The sequence below is a fragment of the Moschus berezovskii genome, chromosome 15 (genome assembly GCF_049115385.1).
Source record: "Moschus berezovskii isolate FMDL1 chromosome 15, NW_MosBer_1.0, whole genome shotgun sequence".
In the NCBI taxonomy this organism is placed as follows: domain Eukaryota; kingdom Metazoa; phylum Chordata; class Mammalia; order Artiodactyla; family Moschidae; genus Moschus; species Moschus berezovskii.
This window is the reverse complement of record NC_142474.1, coordinates 72457529-72476280: the sequence shown is the minus strand read 5'-3', so window position 1 is coordinate 72476280 and position 18752 is coordinate 72457529. Positions and strand designations below refer to the sequence as shown.

Sequence of the window (18752 nt, the reverse complement as noted above, 5' to 3'; positions counted from 1 at the left end):
CCATTAATAATTCTAAATTTCCTTTTGGCCGAGAGGACACAATAGATACTCTCTGTTACATGTTTAATCCTTTTCCCAAAATGCACACAATTTGCCAAAGTATTTTTCATTGACCACTTTACTGCTGGCAACTAGAGTTTTCCTTCTGCTAACACTTTGTCACCATAGCCATGAGTATTATCAGATTTCTTACAATTCAGGAAATTCTTTCATTAATCAGACCTCTCTTAGCAGAGGTGCTGAAAATTGGATGCTTTCCTTTTCCTGTAAGTAGTTCAGTTTTTTGTTGTAGTTTATAGAGTTTAGTTTATGCCTGGGAGGAGGCTTCTTTTTTAAAAATTGTATTTTTAATTAAAGGATAATTGCTTTACAATATTGTGTTGGTTTCTGCCATACATCAACATGAATCAGCCAAAGGAATACATATGTCTTCTTCCTCTTGAACCGAGGCTGCTTAATAGTTGTAATTTCTAAATTATCTATATATACACCATAAAAATGGAAGCTAAAACTTTTTGCTCATTAATCCTGAAAAATAAATGGCTAACCTTTAAAATGTAAGTATAGATATTTGCTGTCTTTTCTGTGATCCAAACTTTTCTGATTAACTCTTTTTGACAGTACAACCAGAAATAGAGGATAGCTATGCACAATTACAAAAATAACCATTTAAAGCATTTTTAAAGAAAGCATTTTATGTTCTTATGTAACCAAATTTAACTGAAAGACATTTAATAGGTAAAATGTGTATAGTGGTATTTTAGTGTCAAGTTCTTTAGAAAAATAATAGCAAATTATTTTTATCTCACTTTCAGCATATTTTCCTACACTTAAAATGTTGTTTATTCATATTTAGCTTTTTTCTAGTTTAAATAAATTTAAGAGTGACTTCAGTCGCTCAGTCTTGTCCGACTCTTTGCGACCCCATGAATCACAGCACGCCAGGCCTCCCTGTCCATCACCAACTCCCGGAATTCACTCAAACTCATGTCCATCGAGTCGGTGATGCCATCCAGCCATCTCATTCTCTGTCGTCCCCTTCTCCTCCTGCCCCCAATCCTTCCCAGCATCAGAGTCTTTTCCAGTGAGTCAACTCGTTGCATGAGGTGGCCAAAGTATTGGAGTTTCAGCTTTAGCATCAGTCCTTCCAATGAACACCCAGGATCGATCTCCTTTTGTAATGGACTGGTTGGATCTCCTTGCAGACTTAGAGACCATAAAATAAAGATCCTGGAAAATACTAGGAAACCAAGAACAAGGTGAGGAAAAAGGAAAATTTATACATCAGATATGATCACGACTTCCTAGCAATAAGGGCAGATTGAGATACATTTTTTAAAAAGAAGGTACCCCTTAGTTTCTCAGGAGAGACAGCGTTTTTCAAGATGCTAAATTTGAAATTTTATTTCCATAGGAACCTGATGGCAAAATAGCCATCTTCCATAGCAGCTTTTACAGCAGATAAAAGGCATTTTTTTCTTTGGCTGTTTCTTAGACCAACCCCTAGTCCAAGGGTGTCGCCTCGGAGCACACGCAGTGCAGGTGCTTCATAGAGTCTTCCCTTCTCCAGCTGAAACACTTCTCATGCTTTCTATTAGTCAGGACTCTGGGCGCGAGTAACAGAAACCCTCATCAGACTAGCTCAAACCATGGTTAGAGTGGTTTATTTGACTTTAGGCAAGGTGACTTTAACCAAGGTTCAAAAAGTGTCATTAAGACTCTGCTCACTTTCTTTTTCTCTGCCTGGCCTCTGTGTAGAGGCAGAGATGGTCCCGGTTGCTCTTGGCCAGCGTGGTTCTTTCTGTGCTCATAGGCTGAACCCCCCACCCCCCCAGCCCCCGACTTGACAGCACCCCTTGTTGGCTTCCATCCTGGAACCAGCCCCAGTGGGAGGGGGTGGAACCCTGTTGGAGAGGGCTGGTAGGTTCCAGAAGCAGAAAAGGGTGCTCCCACTGGAATAAGGGGGAGGGGCAGGCAGAAACGATTGATACGCTTTTCTTTTATGTAGAGAAAGGCAGTCAAGTCCATGTTTTTATAAAAGCATGCTGAAGAGGCAGAGCAAGGGAGCTTGTTGTTTAAAAAAAAAAAGATGATCCTTTAGAAATAAAGTTCAAGAACATCAGACCATCATCCCATCAGACTTGGAAGGCCTTTTGTTCTTCTATTTTTAATGTGTTTCCCTTGCAGTAAAACTGTCTGCTTTGATTTAAAAAAAAAAAAAGATTGAAAAGTGTTGATAGTTTTCTTTGTTTTGCCCTGGTTAACTTGCCGCTGACACAGAAACATTTCATAGGTATTTTGCCTGTATGAGAAGCTATCTAACAAGAACAGTGACCCCCCAAAAAATTAATAAGAATAAAAAACTTAAGAATGACTGTATTTAAAATCTATGGCAAATAACTTATTTTTAATGCTAGTGAAATATGGTACCATGACAAATGAAATTTCCTAGCAGCTGAACAATGAGAACACAAATTGTGGGTGGTATCCATTATTCTTGCTACTTTTTGTACTTATATTGATAAATTCAACAGACCCAAACCCATATATCTCAGTTATAATTCCAAGAGGAAGCAGGTCGTTAACATTTTTCTTGCTCGGGTCTTCAGCCCTTTTCTGATATTTTCCAGACTGGGAGGATCTTGACCTTCTTAGAGCACGCTCTCTTTTTTACCCAGCTAAAGTTTAGATGAAATCCCCAAGTTTGATTTCTTCCCCTGACTCATGGTAGTTTGTTGACTATCACCAAAGATAAAGTGTATCCAAGAGAAAAAAAAAAAGTAGTATGCTGTCAGAAAAACTGGCTTCAGGTTTTGGGAAATGTTTTTACTACTCAGTAAAACAAGTGGAAAGATCATAATCAAAGCATTTCCATCTTACTTGTAAACAATTACAGCGGTCCTTACACGGATGCCACATTAGAAGACTGGAGAAAATTTACTGGATTCCATTCTAATGCAATTAGAGCTAATTTTGTTCTTTAAATGAATAAAAGGTCAGCTAGTAAATCTAGCTTATCTTGCGTCCAGACTTCAATAAATTGTTTTATTTAATTTGTTGTAAAAGATCTTATCCTTAATGGGTCTAGGTCTTATTTAGTTCACTTAGGTTTTAAAATATTTATGACCACCTTTTTAGATATGATTTGAATGATAGTTGGAAAGTTCCTCCCTGCCGTGTTATCAAGGTCCAGGATCACTAATTGAGTGAATATAGGAAGGTACTTAAGATTTGTTATCTAGAAAAAGCTGATGTGAACTTCCAGAATTTAAATGTTCTTTAACCTGTGACAGGCAGAGGTAATTTAGCTATATCATGGTAACCTTTTGGATAGTGTCTTACCTATAATTTCCCCTAAAGATCAAACTACTTGCACTTCTAGTGTTTAAAGAGAATGTATGCCTCCTGATGAGAACATTCTTCTTATTACCGACAACAACACAGGAATTTTAAATCCTTCACATCCTATCCTTCCTGTCATTTTATAGGACTGGCTCAGATGGTAAAAAATCTGCCTGCCATGCAGAAGAGTTTTGATCTGGGTTTGATCCCTGGGTTGGGAAAGTCCCCCTGGAGAAGGAAATGGCAACCCACTCCACAATTCTTGCCTGGAGAATCCCATGGACAGAGGATCCTGGTGGGCTGCAGTCATGGAGTTGCAAAGAGTCGGACACGACTGAACAACTGACACTTTCACTTCAATATTAAAATATTTCCGTAGGGACTTTAGAGGCACAGTGTGATGTTTCTTCCTCTCTGTCCCTGCTCCGGCCTCCTTGTGGAACACTTGCGTCCCTGCCTGACCTCTGTGACGGAGAACCCACACGGGTTGGGTTCAGGGACTCGTCGCTGCGGGGACTGCCTGGCCGCATCACCCCTCTTTGGATTCACTCCTCCGGGTTCCAGAACTGCACCTGTCCTCACGGCTTGTCCTTCAGCCTTGTCCAGGAGGCAGCCCAGCCTCCCTCCTGACCTTCAGGAGGCGTTCCTTCTCCATCCCCACCTTTCCTGGCCCTGCCCTCCCCCAACCCCCTTTGTTACCTCCTCCTATCTGTGTCTTCTTTTCTTCCCTTCTCGAGTCTTCCCTTGGGTTCTGCCATCCTAACCCTCACACACACGCCCACCAGCCTCCCCTCCAGGTGAGGTAGATGCCTCTTCTCATTTTCACTTTTCAAAACATATTCCTTATATGGACTTTCTTCCAATTCCTCCCCTTTCCGCCCCCCCCCCCCCAATTTTATTCCTAAACTCACCACATCCTGGTTTCTGCTCTGGAAACTTTGCTGAAGCTTCTCATTAAAATGATTAAATGCATCCTGAGACAATGCCGCAGCCCTGAGACTTCGTCCTTCCTGTTCTTCCAATACCTTCTCCCCCCAAGCCCCTTTTGAAAACCTCTAGTCCCTGTTTTTCATGACACGATGCTCTCTTTCTCCATCATTGCTTGTTTTTCTTTGATCACTTTCTCTTCTTACCCTTGATCCACCACTCTGTTCTTTCTCCCTAAATTTTCTTTTTTGTTCTTTTCAAATTTAGGCGATGGTGATTCTCAAATCTTTCCTTCCAGCTCAGATTTCTCCCCAAGATGCGGCCTAGTCTGCCCAGTTACCTGCTAGAAAGCCCAAGTGGGAGGACCGGACAGGTATTTCAATCATGTGCTTAGAATTTTAATCAGTTCCTTTTGCTTCTTTAGCCCACAAAGGTGGCAGTACATATATATGTGTGTATTTATCTCTCTGCTTCCCTGCTGGCTCAGGGTAAAGAATCTGCCTGCTAAGCAAGAGATGCAGGTTTGATCCCTGGGTCAGGATGATCCCCTGGAGGAGGAAATGGCAACCCACTCCAGTATTCTTACCGGGATAGTCCCATGGACAGAGGAGCCTGGTGGGCTACGGTCCATGGAGTCACAAGAGAGACATGACTTAGTGACTAAAACAACAACATACATCTACATATGTAGCATAGGCTATAAATATATATTTTTTTCATGCTATTTACAGAGGAAGGTAAAAGTTCATGTAAAGCATGATCATTTTGCATAAAGACACAACAGCTATTATCAAATTTTAATATATTTTAAAGTAGTATCGATGGGTTTTCCAAGCACAACCTTGGTCATAACTGAATATTACAACACTACCGTGAGACACAGATCTTAATCACAATCTTGTTCATTTTTCTAGTTCACTGAATATCATCTTCCTGCTTTTAATGTTTTCATATAACTGGGATGTTATTTAACCCTACAATGAATGAATGTGGCATCACCGACTCTGTGGACATGAGTTTGAGTGAACTCCGGGAGTTGGTGATGGACAGGGACGCCTGGCGTGCTGTGATTCATGGGGTCGCGGAGAGTCGGACAGGACTGAGCGACTGAACTGAACTGAACTGAATGAATGAATGAGTGCCTGCTCATCTTTTATAGTTAAATTGCATACTTTCATGTAAAAGCATCTCATCCTCTTCTGCAGACTCCCGGCCCAGAAGTATTAAAAGTGAGGTCCTGGGGTTTCATCAGTCCCGACCGTTCAGTTTCATTTGGTTTGGCTTTTTCTTATAGAAGCACCCTTTCTTTGCTGGAGAGAAGCAGAAGCTTTTCTAACATCACAAAATCTTTTACAAGTTCTGACTCCAGGTAATTTGTTTTTTTTTCCAAAAGAACCCTGGCCTTGTCCTGGAAAACACCTTCATGGTCTTACATGTTTTAAAAATTATTTTGCATTTGAAAAATACTAATTTTGATTATATAGATAGTAACACTGTCAGAAATACACTTGTGCAAGTGGCAAATTTGGATCAGATATTGTGTCTTCTCTCAGGAAGATAGATATAAACAGTCATAACAGAAGGTAGAAAGTGTGAAAGTCTCTAAGAGATACATCTCAACTGATCCAGATGTTCAGGTTGTTTACTTCCAGCCCAGAAGGATCAGAAAAGACTTGAGTGGAGCTGAATTTGAGGAGTCTCAAGGACTGTCCTCCTGAAGTCACTATGTGTGTGTGTGTGTGTGGCTGGTTGTGTCACCAACAAGTTATACATTGAGGTTCATTCTTTTCTGTTTATTTTTTGCTTGTAGGCAGTTTTGTAACTTAAACTTTCTGGATATGTAAGACATCTCCTTGCCTCCAAAGTTGAGACTGTATAATGAGATGTATTCAGAGAAGTCTTGCTTTCCATCCCGTCGCTCCCCTTTCATCCTCTTGACCCTACACCTCACCAGTTTTGTTTCTTTTTTAAATTATCTTTTTGCCTATCTTTCTGAAAATACTGTGAATTTATCTAAGCACTCTTGTCCTTCTAGGCCATTTTACAGATTTTGAACATCTGACAATAGAAGTCTAATCACTTGGGGATCTCCTTTGGAAAGGAACACTCTACAATGGCTATATTTTCCTCTAATTACCTCATGCAATCTGTTTCATTTTTCAAATAGGTCATGCCTGAATTAAAAGATAAAATATTTGCCACTTGGTATGTACTTGGGCTATGACAAGATAAGATGATGTAAATATTCAAGAGGCAAGCCATGAGCTTGAGGAATTAACTCCGTTTGCAGTTATGTGCTAATTATATGAGCACTCAGAGTTGAGCTGTAAGGATCAAGAAGGAGGAGGATAATGACTGATTTGAAGAATCAACATAACACCAGTTCTTGTAATTGTCTTTGGGTGTTTGTTCCTTTTGATCACATGTGAAATATGGAAATGACTGTGTTACAGTTCATTGTTTTAAGTCCTGATGCTCTCAAACATAATTTCCCCTAAATTCTAGGTATTTATTTTTGTTCCTAATTGAGATGAATTAAATACTAATTAAATACTTGGTATATTAATTTTCTATTTCCACATAACTAATGACCCCAAAACTTAACAGCTAAAGCCATAAACATATATTACTTCCCAGTTTCTTGTGGGTCAGGAATTTGGGGTGGTTTTGACTCCAGTCTCCATCAAGCCACTGCCCTGGGCCTCGGTCACCGGGATGCCTCCCCGGGGCTGGAGAATGGCCTGTGGGCTCACACATGTCTGTGGGCAGGAGGCCCCACTGGCTGGTCATGCGGGCCTCTTTCTAAGGCAGATTCAGCATCCTCATGACTTAGCCTCTTGCTTCCCCAGAGCTTGATCTGAAAGAGAGCAAGAAAGATGCTGTAGTGTCTCTCATGACCTAGCTGGACATCACGTGTAGTTGTTTCACAATAGCCCGTTAGCAGCCGTCCAAGTCAGAGCCCACCCAGGCTGTGAAGAGACTGCCCCAGGGTTGGGAGGGGCCGCTGGAGGCAGCCTACCACTCTTGGGCCTAGTATTTCTGGGACTTTTAAAGGAAAAGTAAGAAAGCAAAATTGTGATGTCTTATAAACACTGATGCAACAATGTTCGTACGACAACCACACTAATACATAGTGAAAGCCCAGTGGTCTCTTTTTGGCAAGGAAGGGTTAGTTTACAATGCACTGTGGGAATCTGTTTCATGTGTATCTCAAAAGATGCACAGAATTGCTGAGACTGATCAGAAGTTTAAATCTGAAGAAGAAAAGCAAGTTGTAGCTTTATCAAAGTGAGTTTTCTCCAAAACATCGAACAACTTCCCTGTTGAAAAACTGATGTAAAATTCACGGAGGCACTTACAGTAGATTTTACCTATGGCATCATTTTGTTGCCATTTAAAAATGGCTCTTGGCTTCTAAGGGCAAGTAAGTGAGCCATTGTGGGGGAACTTGTGAACTTCGAGCAGTGAGTAGCCTGCCATTCAGACTATGATGATTCTGATGGCTGGCCTCACAGTGTTTGCGCACAATTGCTGACTGGTGAAGATCTTTAACTCCCTCCTGATAGAGTTCTGGGGCCGGAAGAACAGAGAAGGCAATGTCTGAAAGTAGGAAACCACAAAGGTTGACAGTGAAGACCAGTGGGAACCCAAAATTATTTTTACAATGATAAGATTAGGTTGAGGGATGACAGTTTGTGTTACAACTGAGGAGAAATTATATCATGTGATACCGTTATCTATTTTTTTGATAATGTTCAAAATTGAAGCAATAATAAAACAGTTGTTCTTAAAACTCTGCCTCCAATTACCTCGAATTTCAAAAGAGGTAGGAAAGGCAAGTCCCTTTAGAGCCTGTGTAACACCAGTCTGTATGAAGGTCAGGAAGCAACAATTAGAACTGGACATGAAACAATAGACTATTCCCTATTCCAGATAGGGAAAGGAATACATCAAGGCTGTATATTGTCACCCTGCTTATTTAACTTATATGCAGAGGACATCATGAGAAACGCTGGGCTGGATGAAGCACAAGCTGGAATCAAGATTGCCGGGAGAAATATCAATAACCTCAGATAAGCAGATGACACCACCCTTATGGCAGAAAGCGAAGAAGAACTAAAGAGCCTCTTGATGAAAGTGAAAGAGGAGAGTGAAAAAGTTGGCTTAAAACTCAGCATTCAGAAAACTAAGATCATGGCATCTGGTCCCATCACTTCATGGGAAATAGATGGGGAAACAATGGGAAAAGTGAGAGACTTTATTTTCTTGGGCTCTAAAATCACTGCCAATGGTGACTGCAGCCATGAAATTAAAAGATGCTTGCTCCTTGGAAGAAGGGTTATGACCAACATAGACAGCATATTAAAAAGCAGAGACATTACTTTGCCGACAAAGGTCTATCTACTCAAAGTTGTGGTTTTTCTAGTAGTCATGTATGGATGTGAGAGCTGGACTATAAAGAAAGCAGAACGGCGAAGAATTGATGCTTTTGAACTGTGGTGTTGGAGAATACTCTTGAGAGTCCTTTGGACTGCAAGGTGATCCAACCAATCCATCCTAAAGGAAATCAGTCCTGAATATTCATTAGAAGGACTGATGCTGAAGCTGAAACTCCAATACTTTGGCCACCTGACGTGAAGAACTGACTCATTTGAAAAGATCCTGATGCTGGGAAAGATTGAAGGTGTGCCGAGAAGGGGACGATAGAGGATGAGGTGGTTAGATGGCATCACTGACTCAATGGACATGAGTTTGAGTAAACTCTGGGAGTTGGTGATGGATAAGGGGCTTCCCTGGTGGCTCAGAGGTTAAAGTATCTGCCTCCAATGCGGGAGACCTGGGTTCGATCCCTGGGTTGGGAAGATCTCCTGGAGAAGGAAATGGCAACCCACTCTAGTATTCTTGCCTGGAGAATCCCATGGATGGAGGAGCCTGGTAGGCTACAGTCCATGGGGTCGCAAAGAGTTGGACACGACTGAGCCACTTCACTTCACTTCACTTCAGGGAGGCCTGGCGTGCTGCAGTCCATGGGGTCGCAAAGAGTTGGACACAACTGAGCGACTGAACTGAACTGAACTCCAGTCTGATCTTCTGGAAGCAAAAAATTAGTACATATTTTTGCTCTTCAACACTGAGTACCCACTTTAGTGTTTTTTCTTTTGCTACTCAGAAAATTTGAATGCGAAATATATATATATAAATATATATCAATATGTACCATATTTAAAGGAGTAATTAATTGAACTAGAGTAATTCAATTGAATTGGAGGAATAGGCATTTGGAAGGATTATATTTATTAGTTATTTTCATGCAAGTGCCATTTCTCTAAATTGGAAAATAAGCAGATTTGTTCAGGTAGGTATTTCTGAGACCTCAGGTATTGCCCCATAAACTGATCAGCAGTCTGTTTACATCCATTGGCTTCACTGCTAAACCATTTTCATGGGTACAGTTCACAAGCCTTGAAGGTAAGGGAGACACTAGATCCAAACTGTCCTCTTCAGAAAAAAGAGATGATAATTACATGACATGATGTGTTAAAGGCATTAGCTGAAGCCACGGCAGTAATCAGATTGGAGTATATGAAGTGTCAAACGGATGCATTGTGCAGTGAGACTTACACAAGGTTACCTGTTGGTTAGATCTCAGTTACAAAAAACTAAATGAGGAAAGCTTGTTACCAACGATAAACATAATGTGAATTGTTTATATACTTGAGATGCCTAAAACAGCAGTGGGATGCACTGTTTATGGGTATCTGCAGAAAAAATTCAAAGAACAAAAATATGGAAACATACCTGCTAGCCAGGGGCCAGTGGACCCTTCTGGAGGAGAGAAGGAGAAAGACCAGAAATAAATACATTTTCTCTATACTTGAAATGATATATACTGCCCCCTGCCAAATAAAGGAACTTTGTATAAAAAAAGAAGAAATAATTTGAGGGCCAAATAGGCAGGCCTCAGTTCAAAGCCTGCCACTCATTTACCCAAACTCCTTTCTCTCTCTACTCCTGTTTCCTTGTTTATAAAACAAGGGTCACTGCAGCTTCTTTGAAGTTGCCCTGAGGACTGAATGGGGTAATGTGTATGGGAAGTACCTAGTATAACACCTAACTGCTTAGAGGTGCTCAGCAACTAGTGCTTTTAAATGACTTGCGTTAGGTCACACCCCAGCCTGTGGAAGACGTAGGGTTTGACCTCCAACCTCCTGGTTCTGAGTCTAGTTCTTCGTCCCCAGCTTGGGTTCTGTGAAGAAGGCAGTGTTGATTCAGAAGCAGCAGCAGGCAGCTCTGACCATGGAAAGGAGCTGGAGCCCCTGCCTGTTTCCTGCTACCCAGCCTGTCTTCCTCCCCTGATCGTGGAGAAGCAGCTTGGGCAAGAGCCTTGCATCCTGAGCTCTGCCTCTCTCTGTACTCTCCGAGAAGTCTTTCACTGCTAGAAGAATCAACTGACTGTGCCATCATGTTTGTAGCTACCTGGCTTGAATCAACTGTGTGTTTTAATTTTTTCTTCTCTCTCTTTTGTTGACAGTGTCATCAGCAAAGTGGTCCCAGCCCCCGAGGCTAAGCCGGCGCCTTCTCTGAACAGACCCAAGACGCCACCACCTGCCGCAGCCCCCGCCCCGGCCCCCATGCATGTCACCCCTGCCCCAGTGCCTTTGCCCCTCTTGGCCCCGGCCAGCGCACCCCTCGCGGGGATGCCCGCCCCGGCCCCTGCTGCTTCAGGAGCCGCCAGCTCCAAAGCCCCTGTCCGCAGTGTGGTCACGGAGACGGTCAGCACTTACGTGGTGAGCTGCTTTCTGTTTTGGGGGAGCATTTAAGAGAAAGTCACTTAAGAGCTCACTCTTTGCTCATGACCATGTTTCCAATTAAAAAAGCAGTGTCAGATGTATTAGCATTGGATTTCAGAAGCAATTCTTGAGGACTGGAAAGGCATGTTCATTGCATTTTCAAGCCTTTGCCTGAAAAGTATTGTGTTAGGATGTTTGCATAGTTAGTCTCCATAAATAATGTCAGAGCATTGTTTTTGTTACTCGTCATTGTTTTGGAATATAACTGTACACACACACACACACATAAACATATATTTAGCATAGTCAGTGTATAAATATAGAGGTGAATAGTGACAGTCAATGGAGAAGGAAATGGCAACCCACTCCAGTGTTCTTGCCTGGAGAATCCCAGGGACGGGGGAGCCTGGTGGGCTTCCGTCTATGGGGTCACACAGAGTCAGACACGACTGAAGTGACTTAGCAGCAGCAGCAGTGACAGTCAAACTCCTCATTGACTTTTTTGAACAAGCAGTGATTCACTTCAGAGAATAATTAGCATGACGTGCACACATCTCATGGGCCAGCCGCTCTTTCTGAGCAGGAGCACTAATTATAGTATCTCACTGGCTGAGGTCCAGAACATATCAGGGCCTGCAGAATGAAAGGAAATGAACCTGTAAACCACAGAACTTCCCGAGTCCAAGCCTGTCTTCAGGTGGGAAAACTCACCTTGACAAATGCATTCACACAGTTGTCACGAGACCGTTTTCTCATGTTTCGTCCCTACTTAGTAGTATCAGGTCTGACTCAAACCCTGCATTCAGTTGAGTAATAAATAGGCTCTTTGGGCTCCGTAGTGTGACACACGAGCACGTGACAAGAAGCTCTCAGGCACACGGCGGTCCTCAGTGAGCTGACACAGTGAGGCCACCGAGTGTGTAGACTGCGACGTGTCGGCCTGGTGGTGGCGCGGATCTTTCAGAATAGATGTGCCTGGGAGGCGACAGACTCGGACTCCTGCCATTGTTACAAATCACACAAGTATTACGTTTCTATACGGGCATTTTGAAAGGAAATTTCAATGAATCATTAAGTGTCTGAGGCACTATCATGATACAGAGGATAAGGAGGAAGTCTCAGAAGTCTTCAGAGAGGATATAAAGACATGAAATAGTAACGAGAAAATGTTAAATTGGCAATTCAAGACAACAGTGGAAGACATGGTACAAAGATCTGTGGTCATTAAATCAGTGCATTCAAGGACCAGTTGCCACAGGTGTTTAATTGAAGCCACATCACCCCAAGATGGGTCAGTCGGGGAGGACTTTATGCGTGATCTCCTTGACCTCCATTTTTTTCAGCTGTAACCAGGGACTGTTAGACAAGGTGATCCCTGTGGTGTGTTCTAGCTCTAAAATCTGATCCTCCCGTGGATTTTTGAGTCCGCTCCCTGGAGATAGATCAGACTTGCATATACAACTTAGATGAAAAGCCTCTGTCCCCTCAGAGACACTTTGTAGACAGAAGACAAAATTGTGATTTGAAGGAAGGACACAGGCTGATTTTGTTGCTGCCCAATCTGTGACACTGGAACTGGCACTGACATTCCTTCAGCTCCAGGCTCCCCATTTCTAACCTACCCAAGCATTGTTTTAGGAGGATGAAACCAAATCAGGTGTTTTCGAAAGAGCTTAGTAAACTGCGAGGAGATGGGCACTGTAGCAGATTTCTCACGTCTCAGGGTCACGGCCTCCTAATTTCAAGAATCAGCAGCAGGACAGGGCATGCACGGCAGCTTCAGGGCTCGGGGTACTGGGCTGGCCTTCACCGCAGACGGCTGGCACAGGCTGACTGGTGGTCTCTCTGCTTGAAACTGGAGACTAGGCCCGAGTCAGGGATGTGACTGCTCACAGATTTGTTCAGGAAACCTTTACAGCCTTGTCTGCTCTTGCAGAGACTTTCCAGAATGGCAGACCTTAAAATAGTTAGAATTCCGTGAGTTAGAATGAACCGTTTCTGCCTCCCATACACCCATCATACACAAACAAAAACCCGTTTTTCTTCTGCACATCCAGTCAGAGTTGTATCTGAACGTACCAGGAGAGACCACAGCCTGCAAAATCAACTGAACAAAATTATATGCTGTGTGATCAGCAAAACTTTAAAAAATTAACTCTTAGTTATTGCTGGCTTTGAAAGCCTGTCATAGAATTGTCTCTTCCAGATTGGTCTTGTTCATGTGGAATTTGAGGAGGTGGTTCAGTTGGGAATGCTTCTTATTTGGAACTGCTAAGTCAAGTCCAGAGCACAGCATATTTGTTGCAAAATAACGTGACAACGTGTGGCTCTTTGGCCTCCTGCGTCCCTTATTTCATTTGCCCTTTAGTTGATTGTACTTTGCTGAAAATGTCATAAAGGGAATGGAAAGTTACTTAGTAACAACTCTTTTATATCCTTGATCTTATCAGCCAGTTCAGGAGGAGGGTTTGGCTAATAAGTAATAAGGCGATATATGCACATAGGCCGTATTTATTAATTCCAGACCTGTGAATGCAATGGAGGGAACAACAGAGTTGAGTTAGGTAGCTTTCAGAGGTATCAGGCATTAGTGATTCAGAACCTATGTGTTTCAGTATTTTTTTTAGATAAAGGTGACTGTAAGTCACATGGCTCACAGAAATAATTATCAAATGTTTTGTTTTTATGACTTTCAAAAGACAGTTTAAAACAGCCATTAGAAATGTCTTTTGAGTTCCCTGATGGTCTAGTGATTAGGACTCGGCACTTCCATTGCCAGGGCCCAGGTTCAATCCCTGGTCAGGGAACTAAGATCTTGCAAGCCATGCAACGTGGCAAAAAAAAAGTAGAAAGGTCTTATCATTGAACTTTTAGTAGCATTTTTTATTCCATGTGATCCCAGGATAGTGAGGACCATGATCACAACTTTAATTGTTAGCTCCTGGGTTTTTCTGTCTGTTCTTTTAGTTTGTCAGTTTATTAGCTCCACAGGGTGTAGTAATCATGCCCTTTTTGGGATTTCTTTTTTCTCAATGCCTCTCTGGTTTCGCTCCCCCCAGATCCGAGACGAGTGGGGAAACCAAATCTGGATCTGTCCCGGCTGCAATAAGCCCGACGATGGGAGCCCCATGATTGGCTGTGATGAATGTGATGACTGGTACCACTGGTGAGTCCCCTGCGGGACATGGGGGAGGGGGGCGGAGAGGCTCAGCACATGCATGGCCCCGGCCCGTGCAGGCTCTTCTCCCAGGGCACCTCGTCTCCCAGGAAGAGCATCTGGAGCAGAATCCCTGTGCCAAGAGAATGGCGTTCGTATTGTTTGCAAAAATTAGTCTTTAGACTGTGACTCTTCAGCCTAAATTCTGATGTGTCGCTTAGCTCACGTATTCTTTAGAAAGGGAAAAGGAGATACAGGGGATTGGTTCCCTTCCCTTTCTTGTTAGTCATTTTCTGTAGCAGCTGTAGAAACACTGAGGGAACCCCGTGAACATTGCCATAAAGTGCAGAAGTAAAGGGACAGCTTGATTGGTTTCCACAGCTCTTCAGTGCCTTCCCCTAACGGAAGGAACGGCATCAGGGTGTATGCAAACAGTCTTGCTGTTTTATCTTGAAAATAACAGATATGAAAAGATAGGAATCCACTTAGTCACATGCTATACAATATTCCTGAGATAAAAACAAAGCCATGGCTCAGAAGAATTAGACTATTTCTGGCTGAAAGGATGAATGAGCTAATTAATGTCTCCAGCAGGGCCTGGGGAAGGGGCTCATGTAAGGTGATCACCCACGCACCCAGCAGGAGTGCAGCAGTGTCTGTCCGCCAGAGCTGGTGACTTGGGCATCTGGTAAATGCACCTTGAAAGTGAAAGTGGCTCAGTCCTGTCCGACTCTTTGCGACCCCATGGACTATACAGTCCGTGGAATTGTCCAGGCCAGAATACTGGAGTGGGTAGCCTTTCCCTCTTCCAGGGGATCTTCCCAACCCAGGGATCGATCCCATAAACCTAACAGATTATTGAATGATGTGAAATTCCTGAAAAACGTAGGACAAGAAGATGTGTGTCGCTGAAGCCCGTTTGTCTGAAGCTCCTTTTGCTTGGATCCCGTGTAGGCCCTGCGTGGGGATCATGGCCGCGCCCCCGGAAGAGATGCAGTGGTTCTGCCCCAAGTGCTCCAACAGGAAGAAGGATAAGAAGCACAAGAAGCGGAAGCACCGGGCGCACTGATCCTGGAGCGGGGGTGCCCGCCCGCCCCGCGCCGCATCGCCCGGCCGCCGAGCCCGGCCAGACTGAGGACAGAACGCGCCCCCACCCCCGGGGCCTTGCGAGGGCCCCGGCCGAGGGCCACGTGGTCGCCCCTGGAGGAAAACTCACGCTGGGGGGCCTCGCCTCCATTTCCTATTACCAGTGACAAGTATTAATAATAAAAAGACTATAATCTTTCCTTTCGATTTTCCTCAGTTCTCTCCAGGGCCTTTTCCTTAAGGTGTTAGCTGAGAAGATGGCGTGTGGCCTGCCCTGACCGTGCCCGAGGGTGACGTGGGTCGGCTGTATGTGTCTCCAGCCTCCTCCCCTCTGTAGTCAGATAATCGTAATCACATGAAAGAAAACTCCAGGGGGAGTGTCAGTAAATATTTTTGTGATGAAAAATATATGAAGCTTCCCCCACCCCACCCCCTGTTTTTAGTACTAACATGTAAAATGTTCAGGCTTTTTGTGAAATACCTTATATTTTTTAAGAAAAAGGTTTCTATCATGTCCTGTTGGCTCTTCTGCAAATTGTTTTTGTTGACTCTTACCTGTCCTCTCTCTCTCTGTCGTCCCCGACTTTGCCCTTTCCTCCAAACTGCTGGTGGTCTTCTCATGGCTTACCCATCTCATCAGCTTGTATGAAAACTCTGCACACCAGGAGATCTCCCCTAATGTAAATAATAAATATTTATGAAGTAGTTATTTTTAAAATTTTTTTATCGTGTTTAATTCTGGCTTTCTGTGAAATGCGCTGCGGTTTCAGCCACGTCTGTAATTACTGCTGTACATAAGCAAAGAAGGCTGGAAAAAAAAGAGCCATACGTAAGTTCAAACTTACCTACCTTGAGCTGAACCCTCGCAGAACACTGTGGGGAGGACCTGAGCAGTTGGAAGGAAAACAAGGCAATTTAAATCTATGGCTTATGATTTGAAATTGTTTTGTTATCTCTTCTATTTCTGTAAATTTCTTTGACTTCCTTTTGTTTCAGAGGACATGTAGATTCCCCGAAAGTAAAAAAAAAAAAAAAAAATACTGTAGCATTTTGTGTTTATATTGTTTTATTTCTGCAAATCTGTTCATTGATATTGTGGTTTAAGGCTGAAATGAAGTATATTATGCAATTTTTTTTTAAAGAAAACTCATCAAATTTCAGGGTATCACAAAACTTTATTATATTACTATACTGCCCACTATTTATTATATGTTAATAGATGTCTGAGAGATAAACCAAATATTTTATTTTTAATGTAAAACATCAAATTTAATTTTATTAGCATATTTTAGCAACTTTGGAATAAATATGGACTTTTACTTGATTGAAATAATCCCGTCTTGGGCCAGTGTAATGGATATCTTGAATGCTAGAATATAGGCTTTGAACCTAATACAAATATATTAATAGAAATTGTGATTTTTTTTAAATGCCAAGTAAATTGATATTAGTGTATGAATTAATCATATTTTAAAACATATTATGTGGTTAGAGAAATGAGGTTTTCTGCCGTGAATGTTAAATTGCAGATCAGTGTCACCCTCTCGAGTGCAGTATTTCATTGCCCTCCTTGTTCTAGAAGCCAACATTTTTCTATGCCTACAAAGAAAGCATCTATGTTGAGATACGTGGTTTTGTTCTATTAATTTGAGATCATCCTAAATACTTTATACAATATTTTCACAGGCACAGAATCTACCCCATTAGTGCTTTTTGGAGAGGGATGAGGGTGGGGAAGTGCAAAATAAAGGATTATTGGCTATTTCATAGTTGGCTTTTCCATTTTCTTTACTTAGGATTTAGTTCCTCAAGGCATGGTCAGTGGATCTGACCTTGCCACATCTAAGTGAGCTGGTCACGCCACTGAAATCAGAACACAGTGCCGATATAGAACTTTCCCCCAGTCCCGCTGTCTGAGAGACCTCAGCCCGCAGGACACTGAAGGAATTTCAATCAGTTCGTTGTCTTTTGCTATTTCATGGTTGCTTTCCTAAATCCAGTTCATGATTTTATAAATGGCCTTTGCAATAATAAAACCAAAGAATCATTTTCAGGGGGCCGAAGAGCTCGGGGGATTAGTAATGGAATACAGAGCCTTTCACCTCTGGGTCAGTGAGCTGAATCCAGTCCAGGTCACCAGAGACTCGGAGTTGTTACTGTCTTCTGACTGTTCAGCGGCCTGTGTGAAATGGGCTGGTGGTCTCCGTCTCTACCGGATGGCTAGCCGTACACCAACCAAAAGGGGTCCAAGAAACTGCAGAAGGAAATGTGGATTAGAGAATAAAACCCCGGTGTTCCGAAGCAGAGTTAGAAAGCTGGGCTGAATCACCCCACATAAAGTTGCACTGAAGAAAAAGAGTTTTACAGACGCCACGAAGAGGATGGAGGTGAATTCACTCACCCTGATGCAGTCAAACTAAACAGGGAAATGAAAAGCCTGTGTTGGACAAGAGGAGGAAGGGTTGTGTTGGGAAAGATGATGGTTTTAATCAGGAGAAAACCTTGAGGGCACCCATGCAATAGAGAGTGGGTTTTGGGGTTTATTTTTTTTTTGACTGGAAAATTCAAGGCTTTTTTTTGGTCTTTTTAAAAACAAAAATTTTAATCTCGTATTGGGACATAGCTGATTAACAATGTTGTGATAGTTTCAGGTGAATAGCAAAGGGACTCAAGGACTCAACCGTACACATGCATGTATCCGTTCTCCCCCAAGCTTCCTCCCATCCGGGCTGCCACATAACACTGGGCAGAGTCCCCTCTACTGTGCAGTAGGTCCTTGCTGGTGATTCACTTCCAGTACAGCAGTGTGCGCATGTGCATCCCAGAGAGCCTGACTGGCCCTTCTCCCCGACCCGCCACAACCATCAGTTCCTTCTCTGCTGGCCCTTCTCCCCCACCCGCCACAACCATCAGTTCCTTCTCTGCTGGCCCTTCTCCCCCACCCGCCACAACCATCAGTTCATTCTCTGCTGGCCCTTCTCCCCCACCCGCCACAACCATCAGGTCATTCTCTGCTGGCCCTTCTCCCCCACCCGCCACAACCATCAGTTCATTCTCTGCTGGCCCTTCTCCCCCACCCGCCACAACCATCAGTTCATTCTCTGCTGGCCCTTCTCCCCCACCCGCCACAACCATCAGGTCATTCTCTGCTGGCCCTTCTCCCCCACCCGCCACAACCATCAGGTCATTCTCTGCTGGCCCTTCTCCCCGACCCGCCACAACCATCAGTTCATTCTCTGCTGGCCCTTCTCCCCCACCCGCCACAACCATCAGTTCATTCTCTGCTGGCCCTTCTCCCCCACCCGCCACAACCATCAGTTCATTCTCTGCTGGCCCTTCTCCCCCACCCGCCACAACCATCAGGTCATTCTCTGCTGGCCCTTCTCCCCGACCCGCCACAACCATCAGTTCCTTCTCTGCTGGCCCTTCTCCCCCACCCGCCACAACCA

General features: G+C 43.3%; 1 protein-coding gene and 1 non-coding gene across 2 annotated transcripts in view; both read left to right on the top strand.

The window, feature by feature from the left end:
* Positions 1-17068, top strand: part of TAF3 (TATA-box binding protein associated factor 3) — a 120753-nt gene extending 103685 nt beyond the window's left edge. Inside the window, exons 5-7 of the mRNA XM_055427275.2 lie at positions 10802-11057; positions 14120-14226; positions 15172-17068. Of these exons, the coding sequence (XP_055283250.2) occupies positions 10802-11057; positions 14120-14226; positions 15172-15286 (478 nt within the window). The 3' untranslated portion in view covers positions 15287-17068. The remainder of the gene's footprint in view (positions 1-10801; positions 11058-14119; positions 14227-15171) is intronic.
* On the top strand, positions 13796-13867 carry TRNAG-UCC (transfer RNA glycine (anticodon UCC)). The gene has a single exon. It is a non-coding gene; the product is annotated as a tRNA-Gly (tRNA).
* Positions 17069-18752: the final 1684 nt, after the last annotated feature.